Raw genomic sequence first — 17879 nt, forward strand, 5'->3', positions numbered from 1 at the left:
GTGTGTGTGCGCGTGTGCCGCAGCTGAAGTCAAGTTCAAGGGATTAAGTGTTTGCTCGTTTGCACTGCAGACATGCAAGAGCAGTCTTACATAAGTCTCTCTGGAGCTATTTGCAGTCTCTGTAGCTTTGTCTTTCTAGACCTTTCTATGAATATTGCTGGTAAGTAAACAATAGGATGGTTCTGCTCTGTTCTTATACAATGCACTCTTTTCACCGTGCATGCAAACACACACAAAGTTAGACTTACATGTGGTTTTTTTAGCTCCAGAGTTAAAGAGAGAATTTACCCAAAAGTCATATTTTATAAGATTACCTAGAATGTTTCAGAAAGGTTCAAACGGACATCAGCCTTGGATTAGCAGTAAATCCCAATCCCAAACACTAACCTTATTGAGTAATGTTACTTTAATGCAGCAACATATCTCTCTTTCTCCCTCTCTCTCTCTCTCTCTCTCTCTCTCTCTCTCTCGCTCACATCCTTTCTGCATTCACGATCCTGCAGCCCAGTGAGGGTTCGAGAGAGTACTAAAACATGCTTTTTGGTTGCATTAGAAAAGCTTATCGCATTTTTCACTCCAACTTGGTGACTCACATTCATCACATAGAGAATTTTTCACTGTTCAAATATTTTTGATAATAGGAAACTGAGAAAAATTACTAAAGCAGTCAGGCTAGTGTCCAGATTTTCTGTAACTGAGTACCCAGCAACACTGACAAATAGGTTAGCCAAATTTGATGGTCTGATAGCATGAGAAAATGCTTAAAGTTAGCTTGAGAAAATGCTAAGAGCTTGTGGCTAACTTCTAACCTCTAGATACCATATCTAAAAATGCGTTGAACAAGAAAATTCAGCTTGAAAACTATGGGAATCTTTTTTTTTTCTTTTCTTTTTCTTCTTCTTCTTTTTTTTTTTTTGCAGTCCAGAAACATCTGAAACAACTGTATAGTTTGTAACATTTGTAGCCTACTTTCTGTTGTCCAGATTAAGCAGGATTAGCATTTCCCTCCAAACATTCAAAGAGATAGAAAAAAAGCAGATTTTTTTTTTTCCAAATGCCAAAATGACATTTGTGACGCCAGACATCTGGCATTGCATCGTAAGTACTCTTTGCTTATTTCTTACTAATTAGCGCAGGTGACATCAAACAGTGCGTACAGTGAGTCTCTCAAATTAAAATTTTCCAAGCAACAGGAGGCCAGTCATAAATTAATCTGGAGATGTTTCATTGCGTGGAACCTTGCGATGTAATAGCTGTATGGGGAGACCCGGGACAAAGACCCAACCGTGAGTGCAAAGCGTGTTTCCTGCCCTGGTCACAGCAACATAATCTGTGTGTCATATCAGGTTGGATTACTGAAATCCTACAAAAAAAAAATCCTAAAATCTAAAACACAATGACAGTGGATTGAGTACTAACATTGCAGAGACATGTCCATTAAAACCTGCCCCCAAAACTAATCTCGCTTGAGCCTACCTTTCTAAAGCTTTTAGTTTGAAAGAAACTTTAATTAAAAAGAGTCAAACCACATTTTAAAAAAAAAAATTTGGTCAGTGAATTTGATTCACCAGTTTATTAGGCTTATTGAGGGAGAATAGTTATGGCTCAAGTCGCTAGGTAACGTTTTCTCTCGCGTTTGTCTAAAAATCACAACTATAATTTAAAAAAAAAAAAAAAAATTGTGTCAGCTTAGCCGCTGGGGGCATGATGTACCTTGTCAGATTTCAACATGTGTAAAATTTTTTCTTTCCATCTCTGGTCCCAACAGAGCAATATCTCGTCCTCCCTTATCAGAGACACTGTGATCCAGTTATCTCTGTTTTATCCGTTTTGCACATCCCTGACTAACTGACTTCCTAACCTATTTCTTTACAGACACACACACACACACACACCATACATTTGTGAAAAAGAAGGAAAAAAAAAACTTGGGCTTTTATTCAAATGGCAATGACCTGGGGCACAGATTTACCAACAGTGACTCTATTCTTAGTCACTGGGCAAACACAGAGGCCAAGCCTGTGTGTATTCTCTCAGCTTTATTCTTTACTGCCTCTGCGAGAGAGTGCATGGGGCCAGCGCGTGGAGCCACTGAACTGTAACTACTACGACCTGCAAGCACCACGGGGCTTATCCACCACGCCCTGGGTCCAGCGGGGGAGGTTAGACTAGAGGGACACCGTCAGCAACGGTGGAATGAAATTTCTCCTCTCTTTGCCCGTATCTGCTGCTTCTTCTTCTTTTTTTTCTGATATTGAGACTGTGCAGAACCACAACAACGATTTGCACAGGTTTTTTTTGTTTTTTTTCACAGGAGGGAAAAATGGGTGGGCAGGGAATCTGTTGCATAACATTTCTTAACAAGTGTCGAGCGTATTTTTAAACTCTGTCTCTGTGCCTAACAAATCTCGTTACCACGGTAACGGGATCTTCGCAGCGCAAGCATTTTTTTTTTTTTTTTTTTTTGCATTTTGATTCATTTATCTCTTCGTTATACACTTAAGGGTGCCATGGCTCTGTTCATTTGTTTGACTTGAAATAAAAGAGAACGGTAGTTACATAAGGGAAAAATATCTGGATCTGAGATACCCCGTCCTCAGCGTCGAGTTTTAGAAGTCAAAAGCATTCTCAGCATCGGAGAACAAACTGAGCATGTCTCTCCACCAACCAGATAGTGAGCTCAATTTCTTATCACATTGGCATGGCTGTGACTAACATTAGAGAAAGCAAAAAAAAAAGAGGTTTGTAAAAGAAGGAGGGAAGAGGGGAAAAAAAAAAGAGTGACTCCAGCTGCCTGACAGTAAGGCCAATAAAATCACTAATGTTAGCCATTTGTGTGGAACAAAAACTACTAGATTCTAACACTCTCACACTGCTCCTCAAAAACATGGCAGATTCTTATTGAGATCTCATATTGTCTCAGATCAATGACACAGCTTGTCAGCCGTTATCTTTACAACAACAGCCGGGGTTGGCCACAATCCACCAATTCATTCGTTACAAGACCCCATAAAACTGACACTTGCGGTTCACGGAAGGCCAAGTGTAACGGACACGAGGAAAGGGTCTCCTGCTTTTTGAAGAGGGAATGTAACCGTGAAGGCCAGGGGCGTACCGAGCCAACACCGGGCCCCCGACGCAGGATGGTCGAGGCGGGCCCCCAGCCCATCTCACTCAACCAGAACACGCGGTGACATCACATCAGTAGCAAATGGGAGAAGAATTTTGAGGCACGCAGCTTTAAAATGACCGACAACAGTGAAACGCACTGCACAGCTGAAACCACAATTATATTATTAGGCCACGAGTAAGAGGCAACAGACTGCCGTACGTTATAGGAAAGGAGTGAAAATAGATAAGCAGCCCATGTTCATGGGCCCCCAGTTGTCATGCACCCCAATGCAACCGCATTGCCGGCTTACCGCTAGTTGCGCCCCTGGTGAAGGCGGCATGGCGGTGCAGTGGTTAGCGTTGTCGCCTCACAGCAAGAAGGTCCTGGGTTTGATTGCTGGCCAGTTGACCAGGGCCCTTTCTGTGTGGAGTTTGCATGTTCTCCCCGTGGCTGCGCGGGTTTCCACCGGCAGCTCCGGTTTCCTCCCACAGTCCAAAGACATGTAAGCCAGGTGAGTTGGATATGCTAAATTGCCCCTAAGTGTGAATGTGTGCTTGAATGTTTGTCTGTGTGTCTGCCCTGCGATGGACTGGCGGCCTGTCCAGGGTGTTTCCCCTCACCTTTTGCCCAATGAGTGCTGGGATGGGCTCCAGCACCCCGTGACCCTAATTTGGATAAGCGGCTCGGAAAATAAAAGAATGAAAGAATGCAACCGCAAAACTGCAAAAGCTTCAACATGGACATTCACAAGTTCTAATGACAGCAGTTTTATACGCCATTCTACAGAGCTTCACCGAGCAGCGTTGTATTACATGGAATAGGACTCTCAAGGAATACTTGACCCATTGAATGAGTGCTCAACAACCCACAGGACGATGAGAGCTGTACCAGTGTCCGTTATGAAGCACAATGATAGAGGGACATGCCAGACTGAGCGCTTTCAGACCTCACCACCCAACCGAGAGACTGCAGCTCTTGTTCCATTTTACCACCCACTAAGAGCAGATGGTATGGGTTTTTTTTTTCTGACTGCTCTCTCTCTCTCTCTCTCTCTCTATCTTGCTTGCTCTCTTTCTCTCTGTTTCAGGGCTTAAAAGAATAGTCTGACAAATTATATCATCAAATTATACTGACAAAAAGGAACATCTCTAATCTCTAAAGAGATGGAGCTTATCCCCCCCAGCAGAAAGCCGGAAGACCAAAGGTTTTTTTTTTTTTTTTTTGAACAACAGGGACCCAGTGGTGTTGTCTGAAGTAATGACAAGCGAAGGAATCTGTGGCTCTTTTGTGCAATTAGTGTCAGACATTTCACACCGCTTGGGTTGATGAAGTGGATAAGAGGGAAGTCTTAAACTATCTAAACACTCCTTCGGTGGGGCCAGGGCTCCAGCGCTGGTTTGATGGATGTTGGCAATCACTTTGTGAAGAAGACTGGCTGGCTCTCTCTCTCTGTTGCACAGGCATAAGAAAAGCAAACTAATTACTGTGTCAGGAATGCATCGACCACATCCGCTATGACAAATTATATCAGCATCTATCGACCCGAACGGGTTGTGTAGAAGCTCCACGCAAACACACGGACGCTTGCAACGACGAAACCCAAAGAAAATGTTTTATGGTAAGAATAACACAATCTTGATAAACACCAAAGGCCTAAGCAGGTATTCTTCTGCTGTCAATAGACCTAACTTGCGTCGTACAAATCACAGCTGTGCCGTGGTCATTCTCAAACTCTTGAACAAAAAGAAAAAGGACTTATTTGGGGCAGTAGACCATGTACCACAAGTTGCCTACTGACACTAGAATTAAGCAGAGGGCCTCAGTACAACATATTTCAGTTTCTGTCTTTAGCTTAACCCAAGAAAGAGATTAAAAGATCTTTCCGGAAATGGATGGCAGCAGTCACGTCGCGGCAGAATAAAGATTGTATGGGTAGACGGATGACGTGTCTAGTGGCAGCAATTAAAAATTTCAGCCCTGAGAAATGGCTGATTAACTTAAGCATGTCTGCTCTGACTCCTTATCGTGAAAAAGGAAAAACACAGTTCTTACATTTTCCCCATAAAACTGTCAAAAAAAAAAAAGAAAGAAAGAAAGAAAGAAAGAAAGAAAGAAAGAAAGAAAAAAAAAAACGAGCGTTCTCTTCCCTATGTGAAGACTAACCGGGCATTAAATAGCCCTTTTTTTTTCCTCAGAAATCATTTTAGGTGAATCATAAAACTGATTCTTAGGCAAACCGGACGTAAAATCAAACAGTACCAGGCAGCAATGATTAGTCTCTGTTAAATCCAGATCATAACGACACTGAAACAGTAGAGACACACGCTCCATTCATCCATTCAATGCATTAAAAGTGTATGAAAATGAGATCATCCTTTTTGTTTAAGGTGCCCGCGACCGAGGTGCTCGCGAAAGGCCCCTATGAAAAAAAATGAATGGCTGCAGCGCTGAAAATAGCCGGCTATTATCAATGATTAAAAAACCGAGGGGATATGGTCCCTCCAACCATTTTGCTAAAATTATAAAATTGGGGCCGGTTCAGCAATGATTTAAGCCTTGGGGCTATCTGCCTGCTTCCAGAAGCCCAGATCTGATTTTTTTATTACAGTGCTTCTGGACCGCTAGTTACATCAAGTCTTTTACCATCTGATACTGCAAATGCTGGCTAAAGCGCGCCCGCTGTCACAAAAATTAGCATGAGATAAGAGTTTAGCAGCATTCAGCAGCATCAGAGAGACATAGGCAATGTTTTGTTAAAAACATAAAGTGTTGCGCACCAGCTGTGCCCATCCGCGTGCCCACAGGCAAATGGAGAATGACATAATTAGCAATCTGGGGTGAGAGGGAGGAATGAGCAGGCTAGCAGCAGAGGAGCCACAATGTTAATAACGCTAACAGAGACCAGACAAATGAGCTAGGGAATTTTTCTTTTTTTTTTTTTACCATTAGTGACCATTAGGTGATGGGCTGTTTGTTAAATTGCTACGGAATGATTTATGACAAAAAAAATTAGCAATGGGAAGTATTATAACAGCCAGTTTGTATGTTAACTCACTTTTGCTTGTGCTGATATGTAAAAAAAACATGCCGCTCTAAACAGCATGTCGAACCAGGTGCAGGCTAAAACATGTATGGTGGTCAAGACTTCAGAGAACAGAGGTCAGACACCCAACTGCAGAGGAAGCAGGATGATCATCCTCATTCTGGAGTTCCTGTTTGAGCTCACTCCACTCCTTGATTAGCATGTCGCTAAGACCCTTCCAATTGCCACGTTAGAGCCAAAGCACCACACTATATAGTCACGCTGATGTTGAATAAATAAATCAAACTCATCAGACAGGCCAAGTCTGCGGCTTCTGGGCAGTGGTATCTCCTGGTGACCTCACCCAGCGGTGATGAAACCCCGCCTCTAAATAGTTATCGGTGATGCTTTTCACGGTGACAGTAAAAAGCATTCTGGGTAATCTCTGGGCCCTTTCATGCATTTTCTTTTCTTTGATAATTCGGCTCTAATTTTTCTTGAGCACTTACAACTATTTTAGAGATGCCACTTCATTGTTCTGGTTACATTACAATTCATTACTAATATCCGTTACGTGTTGTAAATTTAAACCTCCACCAAATTAATTAAAAAAACTTATTTCATTCATATCAAGCGTAGACTCTTTTGATATGCAATTACAGTCTTCATTACATTGTAATGACATGCATTATTAGCAAAGAAATAGAAGCTTACAAAAGATCAATGCTATGGATGGCCACAGTTTGTGACTCACTGCTGTATCCCATATAAGCGGATTAGAGTGATGCTAGTCCCTATCTCCCATGCATTCCGATCAAAATCTGTGAGGCTCGCCCTGAATTTGCAATAATCACGAACGCTGAAAAATCTGAAAAGGGTTTTGGATCGGCGCTGTGCATGACAGACAGACTCCAAAATATACTGGAGCTGAAAGCCAGTTTTTATCATACGACCCAAGGGGAATTGTTTGCCCAACATGAGGGCCAAAACGAATATCTTATCCAAATATGGGCATATATTTTCATCGTGCCACCGTTCCCTTCTTGCCTATCCCAGTTTACAATCTGCCATCAAGAGCAGATCCAGAATGTGTTTTTTCAAACCTGTTTTCCAATCTGATCCATTATAATGAAAAATTTCATCGCTAATCTAAGGCCATGACTTAGGGCATGACGTGTCCTGGTCCCTCCCAGTTTTCCATACACAAACGTTTTGTCTCTGCCCCCATTATCTTGCTTATAATATCAGTTCATGTCATAAAAAAAATGTTATTGTGCCCTATCTAAATGAAACCAGAATCATTAAAACAATAACAGAGGGCAGAAAATGAGATACAGTAGATGAAAAGGTCAAACGGTTGATCGTGGGTTTTTTTTTTCTTTTCCATACAACATTTATCCTATTTAGGCTGCAGCCTGTTTTGGGAGATTTTCATTGTCTACTTTCCTTCCCCCAACTGGAAAAACAGACTAATGTAGGAGCTCTGTTCTTTATAAGGGGGGCAATGACCACTATAATTGGAGTCATTAGGTGGTAAAATATTAATATCAACCAGGTGAGCCTTTGGCTGCCAAAGTAAACCTCCAGTCCAGGGTGAATTTGTTGCTTTGATGTTGTTTGTGGTAATCAGAGATGCACATGGGCACTATAGTGTGAATGGAGAAGGTGTTAGTTTCATTCATTCATGAAATGAATTCATGAATATTAATGGTGATGTTAACGACTATAACATAAACAGGTTACGACAAACAACTGTGTAAACACATTGGTCACAGCAATCAGCTGTTTTTGGGAGAACATAACACGAGACCATACAACAGACAAACACTGCCAAACTCTAATCAGCACGAGAGAAAACATTCTTTAATCTTTAACCGGCTTCACAGATTCAGTTCTGTTTTGTTTTTTTACACTGACATAAAATACATCCCTCTTCATTTTTTTGTATACCACCCACAATGCATTGTTCTGATTAGAGAAATGGAAGTAGTTTCTTTTTGTGTGTGTGTGTGTGTGTGTGTGTGTTTGTTTCTGGAAATGCTGTTAACTACTAGAATAGTACAGGTCAGTCTTTCAGAACAGCAAGCTAAGGCACTTGATTGGAGTTTGAAAGTGACGAGCGGGCAAGATTCAACTAAAAGCTGGTTCTAAGCAACCCCCAATTACACATTCATACATATCGTTTCCTTCAGATATCCAGCTTTAACCAACCCTCACACCGTTAGTCTCTCCAAAGGCAACTGTGGAAGTGTTGGAACAATGTATTCACCAGATGTCCTCAGTAGCAAGTTCATACAGTACTAACAAGGCCATTCAATGAATAATGAACAAGATGTACAGACATAGATAAATAAAGAAAATCTGAAATAATAAATGACACAGACGATTTAAACTATGAACAGGGGCAATTAAAAAAATATGGAATAATAAATCATCAAAAATACTTGTTCATGGAACCACAAACAAAAGATGAGCATCAGAAAAAGGTTTGAAGCCACGCCTCTGTCTTTACTTCCTTCTCTTTGACCAATCAGACCCCTGTTTACTCCGACATATCACAATGTTCACCTCACAAATGTCTCTTGTTCATTTACCCATTAGTCCTTTGTATATATTTCCTCCTGGTTTTGCCTGTGTCCTTTACGAAGTCTCTCAGTTCCTTTGACTGCTCTAAGTCATGTTACTCCAACTTAATATTGTTCCTGTTAGCATCCCTGTTCCAATTAGCCTTCCTCCTGCCGGGTTCTGACCCTAGTCTTTTTATCTTTGCCTGTTCTTAGTCTTGCCCTCAGTGGTCAGATAATTGTCGTGTCTCGGTTGTCCTGCGATCCTGGCTTTGGATTACATTTTGGAGAGAGATTTTGTGCGTCCAACAACTCTCCGTATTGGCGACAGGTGTTTTGTGTTTTGTTTGTTTGTTTTGCTGTTTTGTTTTGCTTTTTTGTGTGAACTTTCCACTAGGGGAAAGATAAGTCACAAAAGAGAAATATTCCAAAGGAACTACAATGACAGAGAGAATGAGAGAAAGGGAGAGAGAATGCCTATTGCATCTGACACAATGCACTTAACTGACCCATATTTTTCCTTTTTTGTGGAGGAGTATATTTGTGTGTGTGTGTGTGTGTGTGTGTGTGTGTGTGTTTAATACTGACAATACAACTTCAATTTATCACAGGGGTAATCAACTCTGTGCTGAAATAAGACAACTATCATTAGCTTATATCTTTCTCTGCTTCATTTGAGTCATCATCATCATCATCATCATCCAAGCCTATCACAGCGATTGTACAGACAGCCCACTCTAATACGTAGCCCCATTTCTACCTCATTTATCAAACTGACAGCTAGTCAGGAAACCCAGGGGAAGCCATTAGGCTAAACTGACAACTTTTGAAGCCCAAGGAGCCTTAATGAGTATGACTATTGTTATACTGAACACACATTTATACCAATATATGCTTTTTGAAATCTATCCTAAAATAACCTCCTTAGATGAATTTAGAGAGGTTCAGAGAGAGAGAGGAAGAAATAAAAAAACATGATGGTTGAACTGGACTGAATCTTAAGTAGCTTGCAGTGGAACTAGTGGAACTAGACTAAATGGTAACAGGAGGGCTTTAGATTCCTCCTGTGGGTGTTAGGGTGATATTGTTGTTCCTCCAACACAGAGGTGTTAAACCGATGACATATTTGGGAAGTGAAGTGAGTTTTAACTGAACTATTTAACCTTTGCTTCCATAAAACATTTACTTGATTATATAATATCATGTAGGCCTGCTGTTTTTTTTTTGTGTGACCACTCAACCATTTGCTTCATAAAGCAGTTGCGTGATCCAGTCACAACATTTGCCAGCTTCTTTTAACGGTTTAAACATTTCATGAGGTATGCAAAGGTTCATGAGGGGTTTTTTTTTCTTCCTCTCTTTCAAATATGTGCTATCTGGAGATCATTAATAGTTAATTAAAGCCCCGTCAGGGGCCAAAGTGTAAAAATTAAAGCACAGGGCCACATTCCCTAGTACTGACTATGCTTGTGGTTGCACAAGAGAAACCATTTCCTGCAAAAATAAAGTATACTTGCATATATTCACCCGCATTACAGCAACACTGCTGTAGCTCTAATTACCATTTAAAAACAATTCATTTGAAATTAAAGACTGGAAATGAATGTATCTACATTAGATGTAGATTAAAACAAACAATCAAAAAGCGACAAACGATTCAGCAAACCACGGTAAAGTTGTGAAATCAGGTACAACACTGGAACATTGTTCTCATTTCATATTAAAAGGCTTCTGATTTGGGGGAGTTTCACACTTCATCACACTTGCTTTTACACTCTGCAAAGTAATTTTCGGCTACTTTTATGGAACGAATAAAGACTTCCAGCCTTAACGGATTTGTGGACTTACTATACTGTTGTACGAGTATTGTACGTAATTTAAGTATACGGCTTTTTTAAAAAGACGGAAGACAACCGCTCCATGTTGATAGATTCACACTGGGAAAGAAAAGATGAGGACGCTGAATTCTCCTCACGTGATCCTATTATAGCCATGACTGGAGAGAGCTAATGGGATATATTTTGATCACCTGCACTGAGTGGAAGGCGCGTGATCTGCTACTGTTTTCATTTGCTCCAGAGACTCTGTTATAATTAACACGATACTTAATATGATTTCAATATGATTAGACACGGCGTTGGAGTTTTAATGTGATTAACATTTGATCTTTAATGGCTTGGTTCTCACTAAAATTATGTTGTACGTTTGACTCTCAGCATCTAACAGAACAATCGTATCCGAGTTCAGCTACTGTTCGTGGCTGTCATTATTACCATCGTGTTTTGTCTAGCACTTTAATATTAAAATTGACTGAGAAAAAAACTGTTCGGAAAACTACACTGTCTTGCGCTTTCGCTGCTGCAAATTGTAATTGTGAAGCGAACTCTTTAACTATAAAGCCAAAGCCTTTCCTACTTTGTCATTTTCCCTTCTCTTTCTTTCTCTAGTTTCTCAGTCTCTGTGGAGACCATTCAGAGCAGAGTCTGCAGATAGAACTGTGTGTCTCCGTGTGTGTGTGTGTGGCCATACACACACGCAGCTGTGTGGGAGTCTGTGGGTGTATTATCGTGAGGAAGCTTGGCGCTGCATATCGCAACAACTGCAAATCTTATCTAAGAGGGATATTGCGTCAGGATACAGTCTAACGTGTACCGTATCTTAACCGTGTTTACTGGAATCATTCGCAAAGAAGAGGCTCCATGCTTTAAAAAACACATTTGCAGATTTATTTATCCTCCCACGGGCCTTTATGCGCATGTCAAATCTAAACAAACAGCGTTCTGGCTGTTTCAAAAACTCGCAAACCATTTCTCAAGTCGTGCAGTTGCAAGCTCTTAAGCATGAAGCTAATTAAATAAACAAGTTTATGTGAAGAAATAACTCCATTAGGAGAGCAGCAGAGATGTAGAATGTAATAAAATGCTTCTCCCCAAGCCAACAAAGTGATAAACGGCTTTCATTTCCACACTAGGGGTCAGTGAGTTACACCTGGCTGTGAGACCTTTAATTGATTATAAAATCAATATTGAAACAACAACGTAGAGATTCTTAAAAAAAAAACAGGACATAAGACTTGCATGTGCACTTTACCACATGCATTGTACGAAATGAAATGCATTGTAGATGTTGTACCATCAACAGATTCTTGGCTTATATGAGTGCAGTTTATAATGTGAAGGTATTATCTGAGTGATCTTCTGCTGGTATGGTCACAGTTGTTTGAAATGTTCAGGAACATACAAAAAATACTTGAATACTTTGATCCAGTAAATGGATGCAATGAAATGGTTTAGCATTAACCCTGCTGCACTTTGCATTTCTGGTAAAACTTTTAAACCATTCCATAAAAGACAGCGTAATCTGTATGAAAAAGCCCCTTTGTATCGGATTGAATAGCGGACATACATATTCTCTCACGTTATTACCATAGATGAGAAGATGGGTCATTCCTTCATAAGTATCTCAGATTTGATCTTCCCAGTCTATTTGCATCATATGATGAAATTTAAATGGTGACATTCGTGTTATGCCTGGGCACCAACGGTTAGAATAGGACTCGGACTACAGGATCAGGCTGTGCACTTGGGATCACATCATCTACGAGTTAGACAGAAGGATCAGTTATCACAAGAATCAGGGAGAGAAATAGGCAGAGGAGGAAATTCTGTAGACTCCAATAAGATGATGATCAAATCAGACTGAACTCATGACATTTTTTTTTGTCAAAGCCTATTTGAATTTGAAAGAAAATCACAACCATCTAAAACAAAATGCTGATTTGTACTTGGCTGTTCACCAAGAGAAAACGAAAATGACGAAATGGTGCGTAGATCACTTAAAAACAGTTTGTGGTCATCCAGTAAGGACATTAGTGACGAGGAGGAACTTTTTTCTACAATTTGGAAAAGTAACTAGCAATTGAATAAAAAGTCAAATATATATGTTGAAAGTGAGGTTTGTCTTGGGGAAGTGCACCACTCGTGGTGCGTCTGTTGCCGCAGAAGTGAGAGACCCATCTCTTCACTCGTGCGCTGTGCATTCAACAGGCGTCATTCTTTTATTTATGGCAGCGTTGAATCTACGGAAATCGCTCTAAGCGCATCACTTGGGGTGCGTGTCTGTAACAAATGCGAAAAATACGTGCGAATGCGAACTGTGCCTCTCGTCTTGGTTTCACTAAAGTTTAGTGTTCTATAATTGATTGACTGTTTCAACAAAGCGTGGGCTATGACAGAACTCTTGGGTTTCGAAACGAATCCATAGCTTGTGTGTTGCATACCAATGACGTAAGCAGGCGTTCTAATTGCAGCTTCTATTGTAAGTCAGACAGCCCAACCTGAGGGACCAAACATGCAGTAAGATCATCAGAAAATGCTGAACTTGCCTGTCAACACATAACGAGCTCGTTAATGTGCGATTACTGGACTTGTGAAATTGAAAATTACTCAAGCGCTATTTTTTGTCACACATAAAACATCAAAATACAAGTCATTATTAAGTTATTTTATACAGTCTAATTATTCTCCAGATTTACACTCCAAGTGATATAACAGTCGAGTCCAGATGTGGGCGCATCTCCATCAGTTAGACCTCCTTTGTGCGTCTCCTATTCAATACTCATTCGGATAAAGCAGAGGGAATGACTACCGTCAAAATATCGCACTTGTTTATGATAAGGACAAGAAAGTTTGCCAGCTTTCTGAAGTGCCAGTTTGCGTTTTACCCACCTGCTTATCGAGCGTCTCTTTGCCCACTGTTGACACTTTTGGCGCTGGCACCCTTTCGCATGTGCATCCTTCAAGAAGGTAAATCCCAGACGGTCGAGTGCTCTGATCGGAGTCAAAATAGAATAAGACGTTTTGATAAAGAGCGAAATATTTTTCGTGCCATCGGCTGTTCTCTGTTGTCTTTTTGCTGAGGTAGCCTCGCTTCGTACCCTCTTTGCGCGCAACCACGGCGAGATACAGAGCGTGTCCCTCATTGTACCGAACACTCTTCTGCATTTTCCGTCTCGATTTAACTTGTATTTACTTGCTTGGCACCATACCCAAGAGATGCTTTGAATTTTCCCCGTCCCGATTTTCCAATGAGAAACAAACACGCACTGACACGACGGACGCGCACGGAAAAGTTGCCTGGCTCAAGTGTAATGTTCGGTGAAACTCATATCCAAGCGAAGCCCGAAGGCAACTTATCCAAACGAGTTCGGAACCCAATCCATTTTGGTGTGGACGAAACTTTTCAACAAAGATAATAAAACAAGTCGAGATGAAAAACAAGATTCGCACACGGAGAAGAATACGCGTCGCTCATGCAGCAGAGCAATGTAAACGTTTCTGGTAGACAGACGGCGAAAGAGAATCACGGTTGAGATCAGCTGTAATCGGTTTTGACACCAACTTAAAGAGACAGGTCCCCCCCCCTCCCCGCACGACGCAGACCGATTTCCCTTGCGTGGCGTCGGATTTTCAGAATAGGCTGGCCCTAAATAAGAGTATTTGAATTGTAAGCTGTGTAGGCGGAGCGACGCGCGTGTTCTCACGAATAACCCGCAGGACCTGTCACTCAAGGCCATACATTCAACATAATACGAGATGAATCTGACACTTTACTGACAACTATCACTGAAAGACCTAAAGTTAGCCGAGCACCAGCCTTCAGGAGCTGGTCACAAACCGTAAATGTGGCTATGAAATGTATGAAATAGTCTTCATGTACTCATACAAGAAAATGAAAGTGATGTTATAGAGAGCGTTTTTTTTTTTTGGACATTTCTCTTAAAAAGGAACTAATTAAGGGGTTAATTGCAATTAAATGTAGCAATTATGCAGCACCAAAGAAGTAATTTACTAATTCATTGACAGAGAACCATGTGTCAGTGTAAAGGTTAACAGGTGGCAGAGGGCTTTGTGATCAGTTTTGCTTTGGGCAAAGTGAATCAGAGCATTTTCTTCACAATCCCTGACTGGGTAGACTTCTACAAAACAGCAATTATAATTCACCTCAGGCCTAACACTGTAGGACACTTGTCATCTTAGAATAATTAAAACACACACACACACACACACGCACACACACACACACACACACACACACAGACTGAGACTAAAAATGAGCCCAGAGGTTTAAGAATACATTATGTCTCATTTAATCATTACACACTGCAACATAACACTCCATAGCATGTCTGTCACAACTGTATCATGACACAAGATGCAGGGGCACATGTCAGAACTGCTTGCTATATGACTGATGTTTGTTGACCTCTTGAACACTTGAAGCGGCTTTAAAGTCTATGAGTACTGTCTCTGTTACTGGAGGGGGTGCAGTCCAGACTCGAGCTCTTAATCAAGAGTGACGGAGTTTGGTGTAATGGAATTGTGGAAGAATTATCCAGAATCAGTTAATAATTTCTGTCCCAGAATTTGTTACCGACAGTGGAAGACAGTTGTCTCCTTTAAAAACTTTTCACTCTCAGCAGCTTTTTCAGAGGTTCGACCCAATCCATTTGACTAGCGACGTCTTATCGGATATATTCCAGACTTCGGACAGCAGCTTGACAGTTTTCCTAAAGAGGAAAAACAAACAGAATTATCGCATTTAAAATATTAAGACATTTATCTGTTCTGGAGCTCATTCCACGATCAACGCCGATCTGTAAAAATCTGGATCGGCTTGTTGCGAAAGAGGACATCTAATCTGACCGCATCCTAACCTACTCATTAACTGGAATCCATTCAGAGCAGTTTAAGAGGAGCAGTCTGAGGAAGCGGCCAAGAGTCTAGGAGACGGTCCAAGGCACAATGTGATCAGGAATGTGTGACTTTCCTGCTGCTGACAGCTATTTATTCACATGTCGTCCACTATCCTGAACCACTCCGACATATCTGTTACATGTGGAACACAATACCAACTCCTTCCAATTCTTTGGTGTTTTGGGTGTTTTGGAATGGTTTTTTTTTTTTGTTGTTGTTGTTTTTTTTTTTTCTGATTTCCTTGAGGGAAATTTCCTACCAAAACCAGGTTACAAACAAGCTCCTCAATCCACCGCCCGCCTTGGTATGGCATTTCACAGTGCTTCTCACGTGTATGGTAAGACAGAGTAAGGCTAAAATGTTTATTAAAAAAAAAAAAAAAAAAAAAAACGGTGCTTTTTCAGCAATAGCACATATGGTCTCATTTATCACTTGTACACAAAATCATAACACATGCATTTTAAGTAACCTGATTTCTACCAATCCTGCTCTTGTCTTGATACAAAAAAACAACCGCTTCACAATTTTGCCTGTACCAAAAAAAAAAATAAAAAGCACCACACTGAAGGTACAAAAATGTCTGCAAGCAACGTAATGTTAATTTTGACATTATGACTTCATTATTTTTAGACATATTCTTATATAACTTGTCCCATTAACAACAGTTAGTATGGCGCAGGTCACATTATTAGGCTGACATTAAAGTTGGATGTGTGTGGATGTTGAACAGAGCAGGTTATCGTGTTAAGCAGATAAATCAGGTCAGGAGAGAAGGTCAGTCTTTACTGTCAGTGATAAGGATCTATGGAAATCACATTCCACTGTCATACTCGTGTTAGCACGCCTGCTAAAACTGTCAATATATATTTTATAACACCGTCTTCACAGCAGGCTTCTAACTCTGCGACTAAAAATGCTTCAGTACAGCTTCAAAGTTGGGGGTTTGTTTCAGAGTACCTTCTGAATGGTGAAAAAATTGTTCTGTTTTGGTGTAATACCTCAAATAAGGAAGCACTGTTTTATGCTGTAAAATCTATTCTGTCCAACACTTTCACACCTCCCATATCAAGCGCAAATCTTGTATCACGAATGACAGATTTCTGACATTGACACCATGTCCATCTGATTATAGTCCAGATTACATAATCCAGGGAGTTCACATTACCTCCTGTGGTTGACTACGGCCTCGAGCTCTTTGGATTTGAGAGCTGCGGTCCTGAGGACAGGGTCGGGAACGTCAGCCAGACGGGCCACGTTTAGCCCGTAGCTCCTGGCTGCCGCCCCCTTCGTCAGCTCATACAGGAACGTGATGAACTCCGGCTTCAGCTCCTCCTCTGACGGGAAAGGAGGAATCGCACAAAGTTACACCTCATGGACGCAAAAAAAAAAAAACCCTCCTCCCAAGACACCAACCCATTCTCTGATTTATAACACAGGATTTATGCTTAGGGTATGCTAACATTTCCAAACGGTGTGAAAATAACGCTGTGATCAGGTCTTGGCTGTAATTGTGATTATGCAGCAAGCAATTACTGGTTGTGTTACTGGTTTTGCTGTCCAATTGTTTTTTATTGTGTCCCTAATAGTGTTATATTTACTAATAAACTGTTACTGCTATGTACAATACTGCTGTTTTTGCAGTTCCATGTTCTTGGAATTTGGAACAGAATCCTATATTGGACGCGAGATTCATTTCCCAAAATGTACAGACAGAAAACCTTTCCTTGGCCAGCGCAGAAACGTGAGTCATGTTTGAATAATATGCTAATGGGCGAACCCAAAAAAACGAACCCTCTCTGCTGTCCAGTCGGTGGGCAAACGCCCTGGTACATAATCGGAGAGACATTTCTAGTCTGGACTGTTACGGAACAGGAACCTTCTGGAGGAATACTGAGATCAAGTGAGGATATCCAGAAGGATAGGATATGTATCAGGTCTTCTGGTTAGTCAGAGACAGGTGGGCGACGGAGCAGAATGCTAGTGGTACAGGCGTACAGGCTCCTCCTGGCCTCTCGTTCTCCAAACTGCACTACCACCTGTCAGACTGTGCTTACTGGCACTTATCTCAATGAGGCTAAATCTGAACGCAAAAAAAAAAAAAAAACCTGTTAAGGGCAGCCACCAAACCATGGCTGTTTTCTATTCATTAATCGCTGAGGATGTTCTACGATTGGATGTGAAGTCCAGGGTATCTGTGAATGTTAATGTGTAATTATGGTTTGTAAAGCTATTTTGAGAACACAGGCTGTCAAAGATGCGTTAAATCAGGGATAGAAGGTATTCTCCTTATGCAACAGGCTTACAGTCCTACAAAACAAGCCAACAATTGAGTAACACAATCTAATTAGCAGACTACACCCTCAAGAAATGTCCACTAAACAGGCCTGCCTTCATAAGCGTCATACTAACAAGAAATGTGTAGTGAG

The 17879-nt window shown here is 41.0% G+C and overlaps 2 protein-coding genes across 2 annotated transcripts in view; both read right to left on the reverse strand.

Moving 5' to 3' along the window:
- The window catches only part of rasgrf2b (Ras protein-specific guanine nucleotide-releasing factor 2b), a 49013-nt gene extending 35312 nt beyond the window's left edge, over positions 1-13701 (reverse strand). Inside the window, exon 1 of the mRNA XM_030791549.1 lies at positions 13426-13701. Coding sequence (XP_030647409.1) covers positions 13426-13701 — 276 coding nt within the window. The remainder of the gene's footprint in view (positions 1-13425) is intronic.
- Positions 13702-15184: 1483 nt separating this feature from the next.
- msh3 (mutS homolog 3 (E. coli)) overlaps positions 15185-17879 on the reverse strand; it is a 43062-nt gene continuing 40367 nt past the window's right edge. Inside the window, exons 23-24 of the mRNA XM_030791789.1 lie at positions 16619-16787; positions 15185-15266 (exon numbers count right to left, since the gene is read on the reverse strand). Of these exons, the coding sequence (XP_030647649.1) occupies positions 15185-15266; positions 16619-16787 (251 nt within the window). The remainder of the gene's footprint in view (positions 15267-16618; positions 16788-17879) is intronic.

The sequence above is a fragment of the Chanos chanos genome, chromosome 14 (genome assembly GCF_902362185.1).
Source record: "Chanos chanos chromosome 14, fChaCha1.1, whole genome shotgun sequence".
NCBI classification, from domain to species: domain Eukaryota; kingdom Metazoa; phylum Chordata; class Actinopteri; order Gonorynchiformes; family Chanidae; genus Chanos; species Chanos chanos.